The following is a 15,330-nucleotide window of genomic DNA, read 5'->3' as shown; positions in this document are numbered from 1 at the left end:
AAATGTTTCGGAAATCAAAACTGAACACTCCATAAAACGCTCCATCCAGTCGCATATTGTTGAATGTTTTAACAGCCTGCCTGAGTCCAGTTCTTAAGACGCAGGCATAAAGTTGGCATTTCCCCTTCTCCTATTGGAATCAGCTTCTAAAAATAGGAACGAGGAACAAAGTGCAAAGCCTGTCTTTGACATACATAATTAGAACATAGAAACCTCAAACCACAGCAGAGCTGGAAACACTGCCAGAAACATTGGAAATGGAGGCTGGCAGGGTTCAGGAGAAAGCAGTCAGAGGTGGACAGTGCTCTGTATCTCACAAAGAACCTACAACAGTACAACTCTCAAAGGTAAGGGCACAACCTAAAGTACAAAACCTAAATTCCTATTTACAATGATGAGAACAGAGTGTAGGACTAGTAAAGAGAACTTCCGTAGATCCTTGTGGTGGCAGAGAAGAGGCTAGTCAAGCGTTTCCGTAGACAAGCCATATTCATAGGAAGCAGGAGGTTCCTAAGACGGCAGCAGCAGAGAATAGACTGCATACCAAAACCCACCTTAGTGTCTATTTCTGTTGACTTAAAAAAATGAAGCCTGTGTATACTTGTAGACAAAACTCTGGCTTATATGAAGAAAAATCCTGCTAGTCTAGAACAGTGCTCTGGTGTCCCGCTCTGTTGTTCTCTCTCTCTCTGACATGAATCTACAAATGACTGATCTAAAAGAAACAAGTTTTTCTTTTATTTTTGAATTTATTTATTTATTTGTTTATTGAGACGGAGTCTTGCTCTGTTGCCCAGGCTGGAGGGTAGTGGTGGAATCATGGAGCCTCAAACTCGTGGGCACAAGCTATTTTCCTGCCTCAGTCTCCTGAGCAGCAAGGACTACAGGCATGTACCATGTACTACTGCACCTGTTTTATTTATTTACCTATTTTTTGTAGAGACAGGGTCTCCCTATGTTGTCTTGGCTGGTCTTAAACTCCTGGCCTCAAGTGATCCTCCCCTCTCCCAAAGTGCCAGGATTACAGGCAGGAGCCATTGTGCTAGGCCTGAAACTTACACTTTTCAACGATGAATAGTCAAAAAAGAACCACCACATGACACTCATAAAGAAGGTATTTTCAAAAGGAGGAAAGGAACACAGTAGAACAAAATTAAGAAAACAACTGGTACAGTGGCTCACGCCTGTAATCCCAGCACTTTGGGAGGCTGTGGCAGGCAGATCACTTGAGGTCAGGAGTTCAAGACCAGCCTGGCCAACATGGCGAAACCCTGTCTCTACTAAAATACAAAAATTTAGCTGGGAACACACCTACTAAAACACAAAAATTTGACGGGCGCATGCCCGTAATCCCAGCTACTCAGGAAGCTGAGGCAGGAGAATCACTTAAACCCAGGAGGCAGAGCAGAGGTTGCAGTGAGCCAAAACTGCAACACTGCACTCCAGCCTGGGCGACAGAGTGAGACTCTGTCTAACCAAAAAAAAAAAAAAAAAAAAAAAAAAGAAAAGAAAAGAATATAACTGGCCACCAATGAAGAAACCTTAATTGAAAAATATTTCCATGGATATAGAAGATAGAAATGAGAAAAATGAACAAGATCACGTCAATCAGAAGTGGAAAAAAATCAGGCAGGCCTTAGATTTCTCCACAGCAATATTCTATACCAGAAGACAAAAAAGCAATGTCTAAAAGTACCTCAAGAAAAGCAAATGTCACCCTGAAATTGTAAATCTGGCCAAACTGTAGTTCAAGTACAGAAACAACAGGCAAATAAAATAATTTAAAATACCAAGAACTCAAGGGATATTGTTCCTCCAAAGAATTTACTAAAATACTCACTTCAGCCAACAAAGAGAAAACTGGAAAAACAATTAGCACCTAACAACCTGTTTAGCTATACAAAGGACTCAAAAGTGGGGAGTATGGCTACAGAACAGAGCGTAAATGTTATATGCCTGGACAATGAAGCAACGTTAACACTAACGAAAGTTAGAAAGAGAAGGAAAAGAGATGAAAGGTAAAGAAGGCATTCCCACTTCCTTATCTTTATTATCAGCAGGCCAAAAAATATCACTTAAAACTGACAAATCAAGTACATTTAAGAGTAAAGTGAACACTATCAAAGTAAAATATGAGCTAAAATTGGATGTTGGAGGGGGAGGAAGAAAATAAGATGAAAAACAGAGCAAATACACTATTTTCACCATTACTTATATTAGGGAATTAACAGGTCTTGTCCAAAGAATTAAAGAATTAAGAAAATCAAAACTATAGTTTTAAAGTCACCACTAGAGCAAAAATACCAACTAGAGAAAATAACCACATGGCATAAGATAGTAGAAAAACTTACAGAAACAAAAAGCATCAAATGAGACCTAAGATCAAATATGTCATATTAATATAAATGGATATTAAAAGATTAGCATATTATAAAGCAACATAGAAATTTATGCAGTATATAAGAGATAAAGTTCAAACAAAACAATTCAGAAAGATTGCAAAAATAAAGGATAGGAAAAGCTGTACGTTGGGCAAATGCAAACCTCATCAAAACAAAGAGAGAAATAAGCAAAAAGACAGATGGAATTATTAATATTAGATAAGGTTGAATTCAGGGCAAAAGCAGTAAACATTCCTAGATAGGCACTTTATAATGCTAAAGTGAGGGATTCACAGTGATGATGTAACAGTGATGATGTATCTGTGCACCAAACAGTATAACTTAGACTTAAATAAAGAAAAACTACAGGAGCTATACAAAGAAAGAAAAACACATGTCTTCGAAGAGACTTTAATTCAGTCACTCACCTCATGACAGATTAAGAAGACAAAATAATTCCCCTGGACAGCGAGAGAAGCTTAGAAAGTTAAAAAAATTATCTTGGCCCAGCAGAAGCCTAGAAAGTGTATAATCTCTTAAGTCTCGTCCTTCAGTGACTCTTCCCAGCAGTATATGGAAATGGATCACCCTCATGTTTTGATTTCTAATAATAAAGAGTTCTCCAGCTATATTTTACCAGCCAGGAAAACAACCTGGTTTGGTTACTATTTTTCTGCTATAAAATTTCCTTTTACCACATAGGAAACATACAAAGCATTTCATATTTTTTAGGCTCTGGAATAGGTAATCTCAGGTGAGGCTCTTCCAGTGTTCCAGGGTTCCAGCTCTAACTCTGGCATCACTGAGGCATGACCTCAGGGAGGTCCCCTCTTATCTCTGGGTCTCTGCTACCTCCACCTGTCCAGTCAGGGGAATGAGGCTAAATGATCACTAAAGTCACCCAAATAACAGCAGTAGTTGGGTATAACTATGAAGTATGTGATGGATCCCACTTCTACAATGGGCTGACACAGCAGTCTTCATTCATCTGAGGCTAATTCAACTTTGGAAAGCATTAAATTAAACTGTTCTCTGAGAACGTTACAACATCATCCGATGACTTGCAATTTTCATTTTAATTACTTGAGAAATTTCTCTACCCTTCTATTTAGAAATGCATGTTAGGTCCCCAACTGTAAATATAAACATTCTTTGCCGGTACAGGTATAGATATAGGTTGCCATGGCAACAAAGGCATTGGTCTCTTTATGGGGACTACTTCTTTATGACACAGTCAGAAGGAAAAAAGTAAAAGCAAGGACAAATAAAAGTAATGAAGTCCTGGCCACTCCCAGTTTACTTATGTACACCACAAAGCTTTACCTGATTCAGAGCTAATGCCACAGCGAAACAGGATGCTCTCCTGGAGAGAATTTCTCCTTTGAGTAGAGCTTCTTCTCTTAATGTAGTACAGATTTTGAAAGACTCAGGGCTATTCTGTGAGGAGACAGGATTGTTCGATTAATGTTATAAACCTTTAAATTCAATAAAATGATTAATAGTGCTCAATATTTAGAGTTCCTTTTGTAAGGATTTCCTAGAGCCTACCTTAAGCCACTTAAAAGATTAAGCCCCATATAAACACTATTTGCAAATACACCAGGCTACTGATATGTTAGCAGGTCAAATCTAAATTAACTTTATTTTTAAAGCTCATTTTCAATTTTCTGAATCGGGGCAGTTTTTACCAGAAAATAAACACATCTCTTTGTATCTGGGCAGGCTAGTTTCTAGACACAGACCCCATAGTTTACAAGTATAAAGGTTCTGCCTGCTACTATATTAAATAGCTGATTAAGGCTCAACAACACCAGGAAACTTTTTCTGGGGAATTTCCAATCTGAAAATATTCATATGTCAAATATTTGAAAACATGAACACTAATTTGAACATAAATTATAAAAGAATCCTCTGAAAACAGAAACCTCAAAAAGAAAAATCCAAGAATGTCAGTGATATAAAAACAGCAGTGGTAGAACCAAATCCTTTTCCTTTGTGCATGCTGCGGGGGATTAGGTTTATGAGAGCAGCCTGGCTGTACAACTATGTCATCTGTCATGACAGGAGTTGCAACTCCTGTCAAAATAGAGTTCAAATGGGATGAGAGAGGACAGTTCCCAGAATTGATATGGAATTTTTACTGGCTGACCAGATCACTTTTTCAACTCATCTCCACTGGGTAAAACAAGTTATTCTTGGACACAACACAGGGGAGAAAATCCTCTGGCCTTTCCTAATTTATTTATTTTATTTTTTGAGACGGAGTCTCATTCTGTTGCCCAGGCTGGAGTACAAGGGCACGATTTCGGCTCACTACAACCTCTGCCTCCCCAGTTCAAATGATTCTCCTGCCTCAGCCTCCAAAGTAGCTAGGATTACAGGTATGTGCCATCACTGGCTAATTTTTGTATTTTTAGTACAGACAAAGTTTCACCATGTTGGCCAGGCTGGTCTCGAACTCCTGACCTCAGGTTATCTGCCTGCCTTGGCCTCCCAAAGTGCTGGGGTTACAGGCGTGAGCCACTGCGCATGGCCTCTAAGCAGAACTGAAATTCTCATCATTGCAGCATACACTCAGGGAGGCATCCCTAAGTGGAAGATGAGAAGGCTGAGAATTACAATGCTGAATAAGTGATGCTCTAGTGCTGTGTGTTTTTTTTTTTTTTTTTTTTTTGCCTCCTAGAATTGTAGAATGGTATGAATGAAAGAATTATTGAATCCAGAGGTCAGCAAACTATGACCCTTGGGTTAAATGTAGCCTACAGCTAAGAACGACTTTAACATTTTTAAAGGCCTGTAAGAACAAAAACAAACAATATGGGGCAGAGTTCATATGAGGCAGAGATATACATGGCCCCCAAAACCTAAAATATTTACTATCTAGCCTTTTATAAGCAAAGTTTGCTGACTCCCAAATCTATCTCATTTGTAAAATGAGATAGGTGATCAGTTCACAGCTATATAAGCCATATATATAAGCTATATAATACCAAAGTGGAGACTAGACTCCAAGTTTCTCAATTTCCAGTTGGTTTTCCTTCCACTATAACCCAGCTATCCCCTTGTTTTGGAAAACTGGCATTGCTACACTCTTCAGGAGGGTTTTTCAACAGCCCATGTTCTTCCACTTCGCTTAGTGTTCCTTTGTTTTCAGTACGAAGAGGTTTTGTGTGCCAGGTTTCCAAAGTTTAAGTGGTATGAATGACAACAGTAATACATTAAACATTGATCATTTCACTATTTCAATAATCATTCACTAAATATTGAAGAAACAGTTTCTGTAGGCAAGAAATAATCCTGGTACAGTAATAATAAATAACTTTTTTTTTTTTTTTTTGAGACAGAGTCTCACTCTGTTGCCCAGGCTGGAGTACAGTGGCACGACCTCGGCTCACTGTAACCTCTGCCTCCTGGGTTCAAGCAATTCTCCTGCCTCAGCCTCCTGAGTAGCTGGGATTACAAGGTGCATGCCACCACGCCCAGCTAATTTTTTGTATTGATAAAAGAACTTATAAGTCATGGTCTCTGTCCTCAGCGTTCACTTTCATGTCACATATGTTTATTAAAGAACTACTGGATAGCAGGCACTGTGTTAGGTGGTAGGATACAAAGATGCCTCAAGGAGCTCACATTCAAGTGGAGAGAATGGAACGTGCATCTACTAAGTACAACATTAGGCTGTGTCAGAAGTACCAGAGAGGTGATACAAATAGAGCACAATTAAGGGATATCTGGAGGTGACAAACATCACTTCCAGTTTCAGTGACTATAAAAACCTTCAAATATGAAGACAAAGTAGTCCTTGAAAGCTCAATGAAGGAAGCTAAGATTTCCATAGACAAGGACAACAGGGAAGATGGATCTAGCAGAGTCCAGCATGCGAGATGACTTTAAAGCAGAGCCCGAACCCAACACGTTGCCTCTTGTTCTCACTATCTACACAACCACCAGAAAAGAGTGAAAGATGAAAAAATTACTTTTCCCATAAAACTGTCTGATATGGCTAACTTGAGTTTTCTAAAAATAAATACATTTAAAATTAAAACATTTGCACCAGATGGAAAACAGACTTCAGAGGAACTGAATTTTATTTATAGAGAGAAAAAAAAATCCTCTCTCAAAGACTGCCCACAATGCTCTCAAAGTTTAGGGGAAGGAGTCTTACCAGTTTGTAGCAAATTGCAAAAGCAAGAACATAGGTATCTTTCGTGAACTTCACATCTTGGTTTTTCATCTCTATCAATACTTCCAAAGCACCTGCCAAAAGTGAGAGTGGATCGCAGTGTTAATCAGAGCTCCTCTACTGTTGGCCCCCAAAGCTCTCATCTGTTCAGCACTATCTACAGAAAAGTGTATTTCAACAAAATAAAAGCTATTTCTCAAGTCATTTAGCAATTAGCTAAATGTTGAAATAAACTATGAGGTCAAACAGGAAGAACTAATGTTTTAAAAGCTGCTTCACAATTTTAGCATAAGTAAAATCTGGGATATTTAGTTTAAGGGATGATATGCAATACGATGTTTTCAAACTTCATAAGGTCTCCAGAATTCAGCCACTTATCAGGGATATAAGAATCATTTTTGCATGACTCATTTTCTCCCCTAATTCCCAGGCCAGCAAACAGCAGAATTTTTCAGCAAATAGAAATTGCAGTACTTACTTTCATATTTGCCTTTGATAAATAACATGTCCATCAAAATATTGAATGATGTGGAGTCTGAGAAGAAACCTCGTAAATGCTAATGAAGAAGAACAATACAGTTTGGTTAAAAGTTAAAACTATTTATTGAGGAGGTACTTTTACTGTCTCTTATCTATCCAGGTCTCATTTTTCTGCATACTTTGCTCATTTGGCCATCTGAATTCTCTAATATATTTTATATACTCAGGTTTTATTTTTGAAAAAAGTTGGCTGGGCACGGTGGCTCATGCCTATAATCCCAGCACTTTGGGAGCCCAAGGCAGGTGGATCACGAAGTCAGGAGTTCAAGACCAGCCTGGCCAACAGGGTGAAACCCAGTCTCTACTAAAAATACAAAAATTAGCCAGGCATAGTGGCAGGCGCCTGCAATCCCAGCTACTCAGGAGGCTGAGACAGAGAATTGCTTGAACCCAGGAGGTGGAGGTTGCAGTAAGCTGAGATCGTGCAACTGCACTCCAGCCTGGGTGACAGAGCGAGACTCCGTCTCAAACAAAAAAAAAAAGAAAAAAGTTAAAACGCTTTCCACTCTCTTGGCTGTCATGCTGACAGGTACAGCAAGAGATCTCTGGGTTTCATAACTACCATGAAGGACGTCTTTAAGGAAACGTCATCTGTCATGCTTAGGAGAAAAGAAACTAGCTAATTAACCCTGGCAGAGTGGTCCTAGAAACTAGGTGCCAGCTATTAACATGAAATGGTAGCTATAAATATACTTGAGGACTAAGGCAGGAGGGTCTCACAATTATGGTCTTTTTTTGGCAACGCATAATACAGAATTGATTACTCGCCTTTTGAAATAGTTCTCCAAAACAGTGGTTCTCAACATTTTTTTCCAACTTGTATGTATGTATTTATTTAATTGACAAATAAAAATACATTTGGTGGCTCACGCCTGTAATCCCAGTACTTTGGGAGAGAGAGGCGGGATCTCTTGAGGCCAAGAGTTCGGGACCAGTCTGGGCAATACAGCAAGACCCCATCTCTTAAAAAAGTAATAAAAATTAAAAAAATTAACTGGGTGTGGTGGCACAAGGCTGGAGTCCTAGCTACTTGGGAGGCCGAGGTGGGAGGATCACTTGAACCCAAGAGTTATGAGACTGCAATGAGCTATGATAATAGTGCCACTGCATTCCCGCTTAGGTGACAGAGCAAGACCCTGTATCCAAACAAAAACCCAAAAAACAGTACGTTGTTTTGAAATATGTATATATTACAGAATGGTTAAGCTAAGCTAATTAACATATGCATTACTTCATGTACTCATTTTGTGTGGTGAGAGTACATAAAACCTGTTCTTTAGGCAATTTTGAAGAATACAATACATTGTCATTACCTATAGTCACTATGTTGTACAGAGAAATCCCTTGTACTTATTCCATCTAACTGAAATTTTGTATCCTTTGACCAACATCTTGCTAACATCTCAACATTTTGTGTGCCCTGATAATGGGACACATGGTATTCAAATGTGTCATTAAACGCCTTGCTCAAGTCCACTTTTTCTGAGCACCTACTACGCAGACCCTGTTCTAGGTGCTGAGAATAAAGAAATGATAAACAGGACATACATACACCCTGCTCCAAACCCTACTGGGGTTTGTAATCTAGCAGAGCTTAAATTCTGGTGGAGAAGACAATGAATAAGACAAGTGAAAAAAAAAAATTAATTTCAGCTATTAGTGAGGTCTATGAAGAGCAAGTAGAGAAGACAGATGGAAGGTAGTCAGGGAAGGCACTGTGAGAAGAGACCTCAGTGAGGTCAAGGAGGGAGCCTCACGGATGAGGATGCAGAACGTTCCAGTTAGAGGCTGTGAGCTCGCCATGGCTGAGGAAGAATACATAGGTCCAGAGTGAAGTCAGCAAGGGAGAATGGGGAGATGGCACAAGGGGCCCCCTAGGGCAGAGTCAGGGGTCTGGGTTTTCTTCGAAGTGTGAAGGAAAGCCACCAGAGCAGCCCCAGCCAATGGAAAAGTATTTTGAGTCACCAAGGATATTTCAGAATCACAACGTATGTGACTCTAAATTTTCAATTAGCCTCACTTAAAAAAGTAAACAGAAATAGACTAAATTATTTAACCTACTATAATATAATTTCAACATGTAATCAATATACAAATTATTAACATACATTACATTCTTTTTATAACAAGTAATTAAAATGTAAATTTGAGTTAGCCACAGTTCAACGACTCCATGTGGCTACCATGCTGGCAACACTACAGGGTTTTAAGTAGGGGATAAGAGAAGTTTGGGTAGAAGCAGAATTAGGTCCTATGTCACTTACTTGAATTTGTTCATCCTACTCCAGAAAAGTTACTTATACGTGAATTTTTCATATACAAGCAGGCTAAAAAAAACACTTTGCTTTCATCTTTTTTTTGTTTTTAGCACCATACTCATGGCTATGATTTATTACAGTGGGAAGCTTTTGTTTTCCTTTAACTGAAACATTAACATATGTTTATTAAAAATAGTAAAATAATACAAAAATGTATAATGTAAAAAGTGAGAATTTTTAATAATTCTACCCCTAAAGATAAAGTGAGTTAGTGTATATCTTCCCAGTATGTATGAATTTATATTTTGTTAAAATGTTAATGTTAGTATGTCTTTTTTTATGGAAAAAAAACCCAGGATCGAACTATTTGTACTGTTCTAAAACAACCTTTTCTCTGCTAACTAATATATTATGGTGGTCATCTTTCTAATACACAGGTGTCATTAAAGAGGGGCAAGCCTAGAGTTAACATGCCCACCATGTACAGAGAAAATTTTGTATAAAAAAAGAGTAAGAGGCAGAAAAACAACTCAGCTTGTTATGTAAGTTACTAAATATACAAAAATGTACCTGGTGGTCAGCCGTGGCCCCAAAATTTAGCAAATATTTCTGATTATGGGAAACACAGCCTCATGAAAAGCAGTCTAAGCTTATACTCCCCCAAAGTGATATTTCTGTCCTCTACATGGTCTCTGGTAATCAAAATGACTTTATTATAAATGAGTGAATTTATAATGTCTCTAGGTCACAGTTTCTTTATCTACAAAATGGAAATCTACCTTATCAAGGCTATTGTGAGAAACAAATAAAATGAAATATTTAAAGTACTTAAACACAATGCTGAGGACATAGTAAATATTCAATGAGTAGCTATAAAAATAATTATTTACTTTTGTTTTTAGGAACAGAAAGTCAGAATATGTGAGGGAAAGTATTTTGAAAATAGAAAAGCACCTCCCAAATGTAGTCTTCAACCAGAAAAATACCAATACAAAATCGAGAAGGAACACAGTTAAAGGATAGGAATGTCAGTCTTTAAATGGAGACTGTCTTAAGCTCTTCTCTATTGAAAGCCCCTAAAAGAGCAGGTGTACAACCCACATTGATACACATCCAAGGTAGGATCATCTGTACCTATACCTCCTCTACACTTGTTCTATATCACTCCACCCCTCTTTCACACAAACTGACTGCAAGGAAACTTAAAAATGCAGAGAAGTGCTCATTCGGCCCAGCAGCCTTTCTTTGAAAATCGTTTAACCCAGGAATAATGTGCATGGAAGAGATGCCTTTTCCAATATCACCAAAAACACATACACTGGCAGAGAAAACAATTAGGAAACAATAACCTGGTCTTTCAAGAACTCCACTGCAGATTCGTCGAGATCCAACTCGTAACACAGCCTCACAAAAAGCGGTCCAAACTTATACTCCCCCAAAGTGATATTTTTGTTCTCTGCATGGTACCTGGTAATGAAAATGATTCAATGAGCCAAAAGGTAGGACACAGGAAAAAGGACAGAGACTGTGGCATGTACTATGCCAGGTGCTGGGACACAACAGAGAATAAAGTTCTCTCACAGTCTGGAGGAGGAGAAGTGGAGATTTCAGACAATCAGGAATCCTGGAGTGCAGAAGTATACCAACCATTTAAATAAACAGAGTTTATAGCAGACTGACATAAAATAAAAGAAACAGGAAAAACGTATGTTGTAATCATTCTCTAAATTTAGAAACAACCCTGAGACTGAGTGTGAGCACATCTTAGGAAATAGCAGGAGTCTAGTAGCATCTGTAAGTGCATCAGAATGGGCCCCACCCAGAGGAGAACAAGGGAAAGAAGCGGGGGTGATGCTCTGTGTTCCTGGAGGCTGGCTTCACCCTCATATAGGATGGCAGACAACTAACAGTCACATTTACAATTTACAGCAATCTCTCTGCTTTTCTAAGTTTGGGAAAGGTACACAGGAGTTACGATCACCTGGCTAAACAAATTAAATGTAGTTTTGAACGTTTACGTTTTAGGAAAAGGCTAATCTCAAAGACAATGATGTCTTCTATGTGGCTTGAGATTTCTATAGGCAGCCAGTCTGTCAGTCAGAACTGCATATCACTACTGTAAATTTACTTTCAATAACTGACTCTTTTTACTTTAGACACCAAGAGGACTATATGTGACAAATATCAACAACTCACGATTACACGTAAATCAGATTTTAGAAAGATTTATTCATTATGAATCTTCATATTCGTATTTCTTTTAGATTTAGATTCATACAATGAGTGAACCTAAAATACCTTGGGGAGAAGCACTGATGACAAAACAGGATACTTTTTACCTTCTGCTAAAAATCATCGAGGAGTTACAGTAATTACACTAGTCTATTCTAAATGCATATACTACAATGATACCATAATAGAATGATGAGGTGTACTTTGATACATTTCATTATCCACTTATAGAAGTTACAAATAGGCTGGGCGCAGTGGCTCACGCCTGTAATCCCAGCACTTTGGGAGGCCGAAGCAAGCGGATCACAAGGTCAGGAGATCGAGACCATCCTGGCTAACACAGTGAAACCCCGTCTCTACTGAAAATACAAAAAAAAAAAAAAAAAAATTAGCTGGGTGTGGTGGCAGGTGCCTGTAGTCTGAGCTACTCAGGAGGCTAAGGCAGGAGAATGGCCTGAACCCAGGAGGCAGAGCTTACAGTGAGCCGACATCGTGCCCCTGCACTCCAGCCTGGGCGACAGAGCAAGGCTCCATCTTAAAAAAAAAAAAAAAAAGTTACAAATAATATTCATTGCTTCATTACAACACTTATAAATTGAGTTGTTGGAAGGCAAAATAGGATAGTGGTTAAGGGTTTTTAGGCTCTGAATCCAAACTGATCATTTAAATCCTAGCTCTTCTACTTGTGTGATGATGAGCAAATTAATTAACTATTCTGCACTTCCGTCTCCTCATCTGTAAAATGGAGGGAAGAAGAGAACCCAACTCAGTTTTTTTTTTGCGACGATTAAATGAGATGATGTGCCTGGCACATAAGTCTTCAACGTATGTTAGCCCTTATAAAATGTAAGGCATGCTAAGGAAAACATCTTCAAACATCAACATATTTCAGTAAATATTCTCATGAGAAACTTGTGCCAGATTAAAAGCAAAAGAAAGCAAAAACAAGTTTTCTGATTTGACATTAACATGCTAAATGACATTCACATTAATAAAAGTGCTAGAAAGTCACTGAGATAATGAATTGCCTTCTGGACAAGAAATATTCAAGAGGATCTAAAATCCCTCAATAAACCAAACAGCATTTGGTCATCATAACGAGGGTATTAAGATGCTCCCCATTTTTGGCTCAATAAAAAGCTTATGTTTCAGCTCATGACTCTCCTTTCCCCGTCATGGGCTGCCTGACTCAGGAAGAAAGAGAACGTGTTGGTTGTGCTTTGGATCTACCCATCTTTCCACTTGTCCAGCTGTCTACAACTAGAGAAGGAAAGGTCAGCAACTAGGTAGAGATTTATTAGCATTAGTAAAGGAATTGAGCAATACTTTTGAATATTTATAAAATATAAATAAGATAAAAATAAGAGTAGAAATAGAGCTCAGAATATTTATCTCATTTTACTACTCTTACAAACATTGAATAGCTTTGTGTAGTAAAATGTGTGAGAGGAAAACATGCCAGAGGGAAATGATTTAACTTTGTGAAACTGAAATACAGAATTAAGTGTGCAGATACAGTGTGACTTTAAATTAGCATAACACTTTTGGAAAATAATCTGACAGTTACATATTGATAAACTTTAAAAAGTTCATATCCCCCGATCCCCAAAAGGAAACAAAGAGTAAGTTTTAAGGAGCGAGTTTCTCATCATGACATTATTTATACTGGTGAAAAATTAGAAAAAACTTCAATGCCCAACAATATCAACTATAATTCCTAAGGAATCAACTATAATTCCTAAGGAATTAACAAGAAAATATATTAATTTAGAAAATAATTATACAGCAATAACTATAACAAATCTTTCAAAACAATGAAATCTTTGCATCTGTGGAAAAAAAAAAAAAAACTGCAAAAATATTAACAGTGGTTTCTTAGATGGAAGCAACAGGCCCCAAAGATGGCTGCCATCAATTCCTTCCCTCTCTGTATGTGCATATGGCTCCATCCATCCATAAGTAGAATCCTTTTCCCCACCTCTTGACTTTGGTCTGGCCAGGCAACTTGCCTTGACCAAGAGAAGCCATGCCAATTCTGGGCAGCTCTATCATGCCTGGCAGCTCACATCTGGGTTGTGGGCCAGTGCAGCTCAAACCAACAAATGAATGATGAGGCACTCCAGAAAGAGGCGGGGAGGCCACATGGAGGAGCAATGAGGCATCACAAACTCAAGAGAGGCCTTCTTGGACTGTGCAGTACAGCCCAGCTACCACCTGACTGCAAATGAGTGAGTGGCTTCATCTGACACCAACCAAGAACTGCTCAGTGGAGATGGGCCTGAATTCCTGATCCAAGGATTATAAGAAATAATAAATAGTCACTGTGTTAAGCCATTAAGTTCTGGTGTGGTTTGTTATATAGCAACAGACAACTGAAACAGCAGAATTTGTGATATATTTCTTCTCTCTACTTTTTGGTGTTTTTCAATTTTTCAATGAATTTTTAAATTTTTTTTAACTTAAAAAAAGACATTTTTTCATGTTATAAAATTAATGTCCACTGTAAACAAGTTTGAGAAATCAGAAAAATATACATTTAGACAAACAAAAAATACATAATCCATAATTCCCAGAGAACCAGTTAACTTTTGGTAGACAATCTTTCAGTATTCTTTATATGATTATCTTGTATTTCTCTCTATAAATGTACATATAAATGCAGGTTCATATGGAGAAAAAGATCTTTTAAAAATGGAAAGGAGGGCTGGGCGTGGTGGCTCATGCCTGTAATCCCAGCCTTTGGGAGGTTCAGGTAGGCAGATCACTTGAGTCCAGGAGTTCGAGACTAGCCTGGCCAACATGGTGAAACCCCCTCTCTATTAAAAATAAAAAAATTAGCCGAGCGTGGTGGCAGGCGCCTGTAACCCCAGCTACTTGGGAGACTAAGGCAGAGAATTGCTTGAACCTGGAGGTGGACGTTGCATTGAGCTGAAAGATCGCACCACTATACTCCAGCCTGGGTAACAGATCGAGACTTCATCTCAAAAAAAAAAAAAGAAAATAGTTAAAAAAAAAAAAATGGAAAAGAGCAATGAACGTAATTTCAGAAATGAAGTCTATTGATTTGATGTCATACTGCTCCCTGGTAAGTGAAGCCTTTGCTGGCTTTCCCAGTGGCAGGCTATGCTTACATGTGAGTTCTTTCTGACATGGGAAACTTTAATAATGGATCAGAAAGGCACAGCAGGACTGGAGAAGGGAGAATAGTTAGGAGTCCACTGAAAGGATTCAGGTGAGAGACATTAAAGCCTGAACTAAGACACTGCCAATGGGGAGAGAGAGAGAGGAGGGCTGGAGCTGAGGGAGATACCAAGGAAGCGGAACCAAGAGGATTTCTTACCCTATCAGGAAAGAGAGGCAAATGAGATGAGAGTAAAGAGGCTCCAAAATATCTGTCCTGAGTGACTAGCCAGTGAGAAGGAAAACAGACGAAGAGCAATGAATTTGCACATGTTGAATCTGAAGACCTAGGGGATATGTCAGTGGAGTTAGTGAATAGGCTGGTAACTTCTTTAGACATAAAATATCTGCTTTTCTATCCTCAGCACCCAGCATGTAGTAGGAACCCAGTAAGTGTGTGCTCAATAAGTGAATGTAAGTGTCTGGAGTTCAAGGTAGGCATCTGAACAAGAGATTTGGAAGTCACTGGGGTAGAGGTGGCAACATCTTCGAAGTGGATGAGACTGCTCACAGAAAGGAACAGAGTAAGAAGGGATGAGGGTGGCAGCATTCCAAG

The 15,330-nt window shown here is 38.6% G+C and overlaps 1 protein-coding gene across 2 annotated transcripts in view; it reads right to left on the bottom strand.

Annotated features, from left to right (window-relative positions):
• The window catches only part of PTCD2 (pentatricopeptide repeat domain 2), a 36,631-nt gene that overhangs the window by 14,947 nt on the left and 6,354 nt on the right, over positions 1-15,330 (bottom strand). For both annotated transcript variants that reach the window (XM_028849505.2, XM_015140264.3), the window contains exons 4-7: positions 10,712-10,829; positions 7,043-7,121; positions 6,547-6,638; positions 3,705-3,818 (exon numbers count right to left, since the gene is read on the bottom strand). In XM_028849505.2, the coding sequence (XP_028705338.1) occupies positions 3,705-3,818; positions 6,547-6,638; positions 7,043-7,121; positions 10,712-10,829 (403 nt within the window). The remainder of the gene's footprint in view (positions 1-3,704; positions 3,819-6,546; positions 6,639-7,042; positions 7,122-10,711; positions 10,830-15,330) is intronic.

Source organism: Macaca mulatta, chromosome 6 (genome assembly GCF_049350105.2).
Source record: "Macaca mulatta isolate MMU2019108-1 chromosome 6, T2T-MMU8v2.0, whole genome shotgun sequence".
NCBI classification, from domain to species: domain Eukaryota; kingdom Metazoa; phylum Chordata; class Mammalia; order Primates; family Cercopithecidae; genus Macaca; species Macaca mulatta.
The sequence above is the reverse complement of the archived record's forward strand: the minus strand, read 5'-3'. Positions and strand labels throughout refer to the sequence as shown.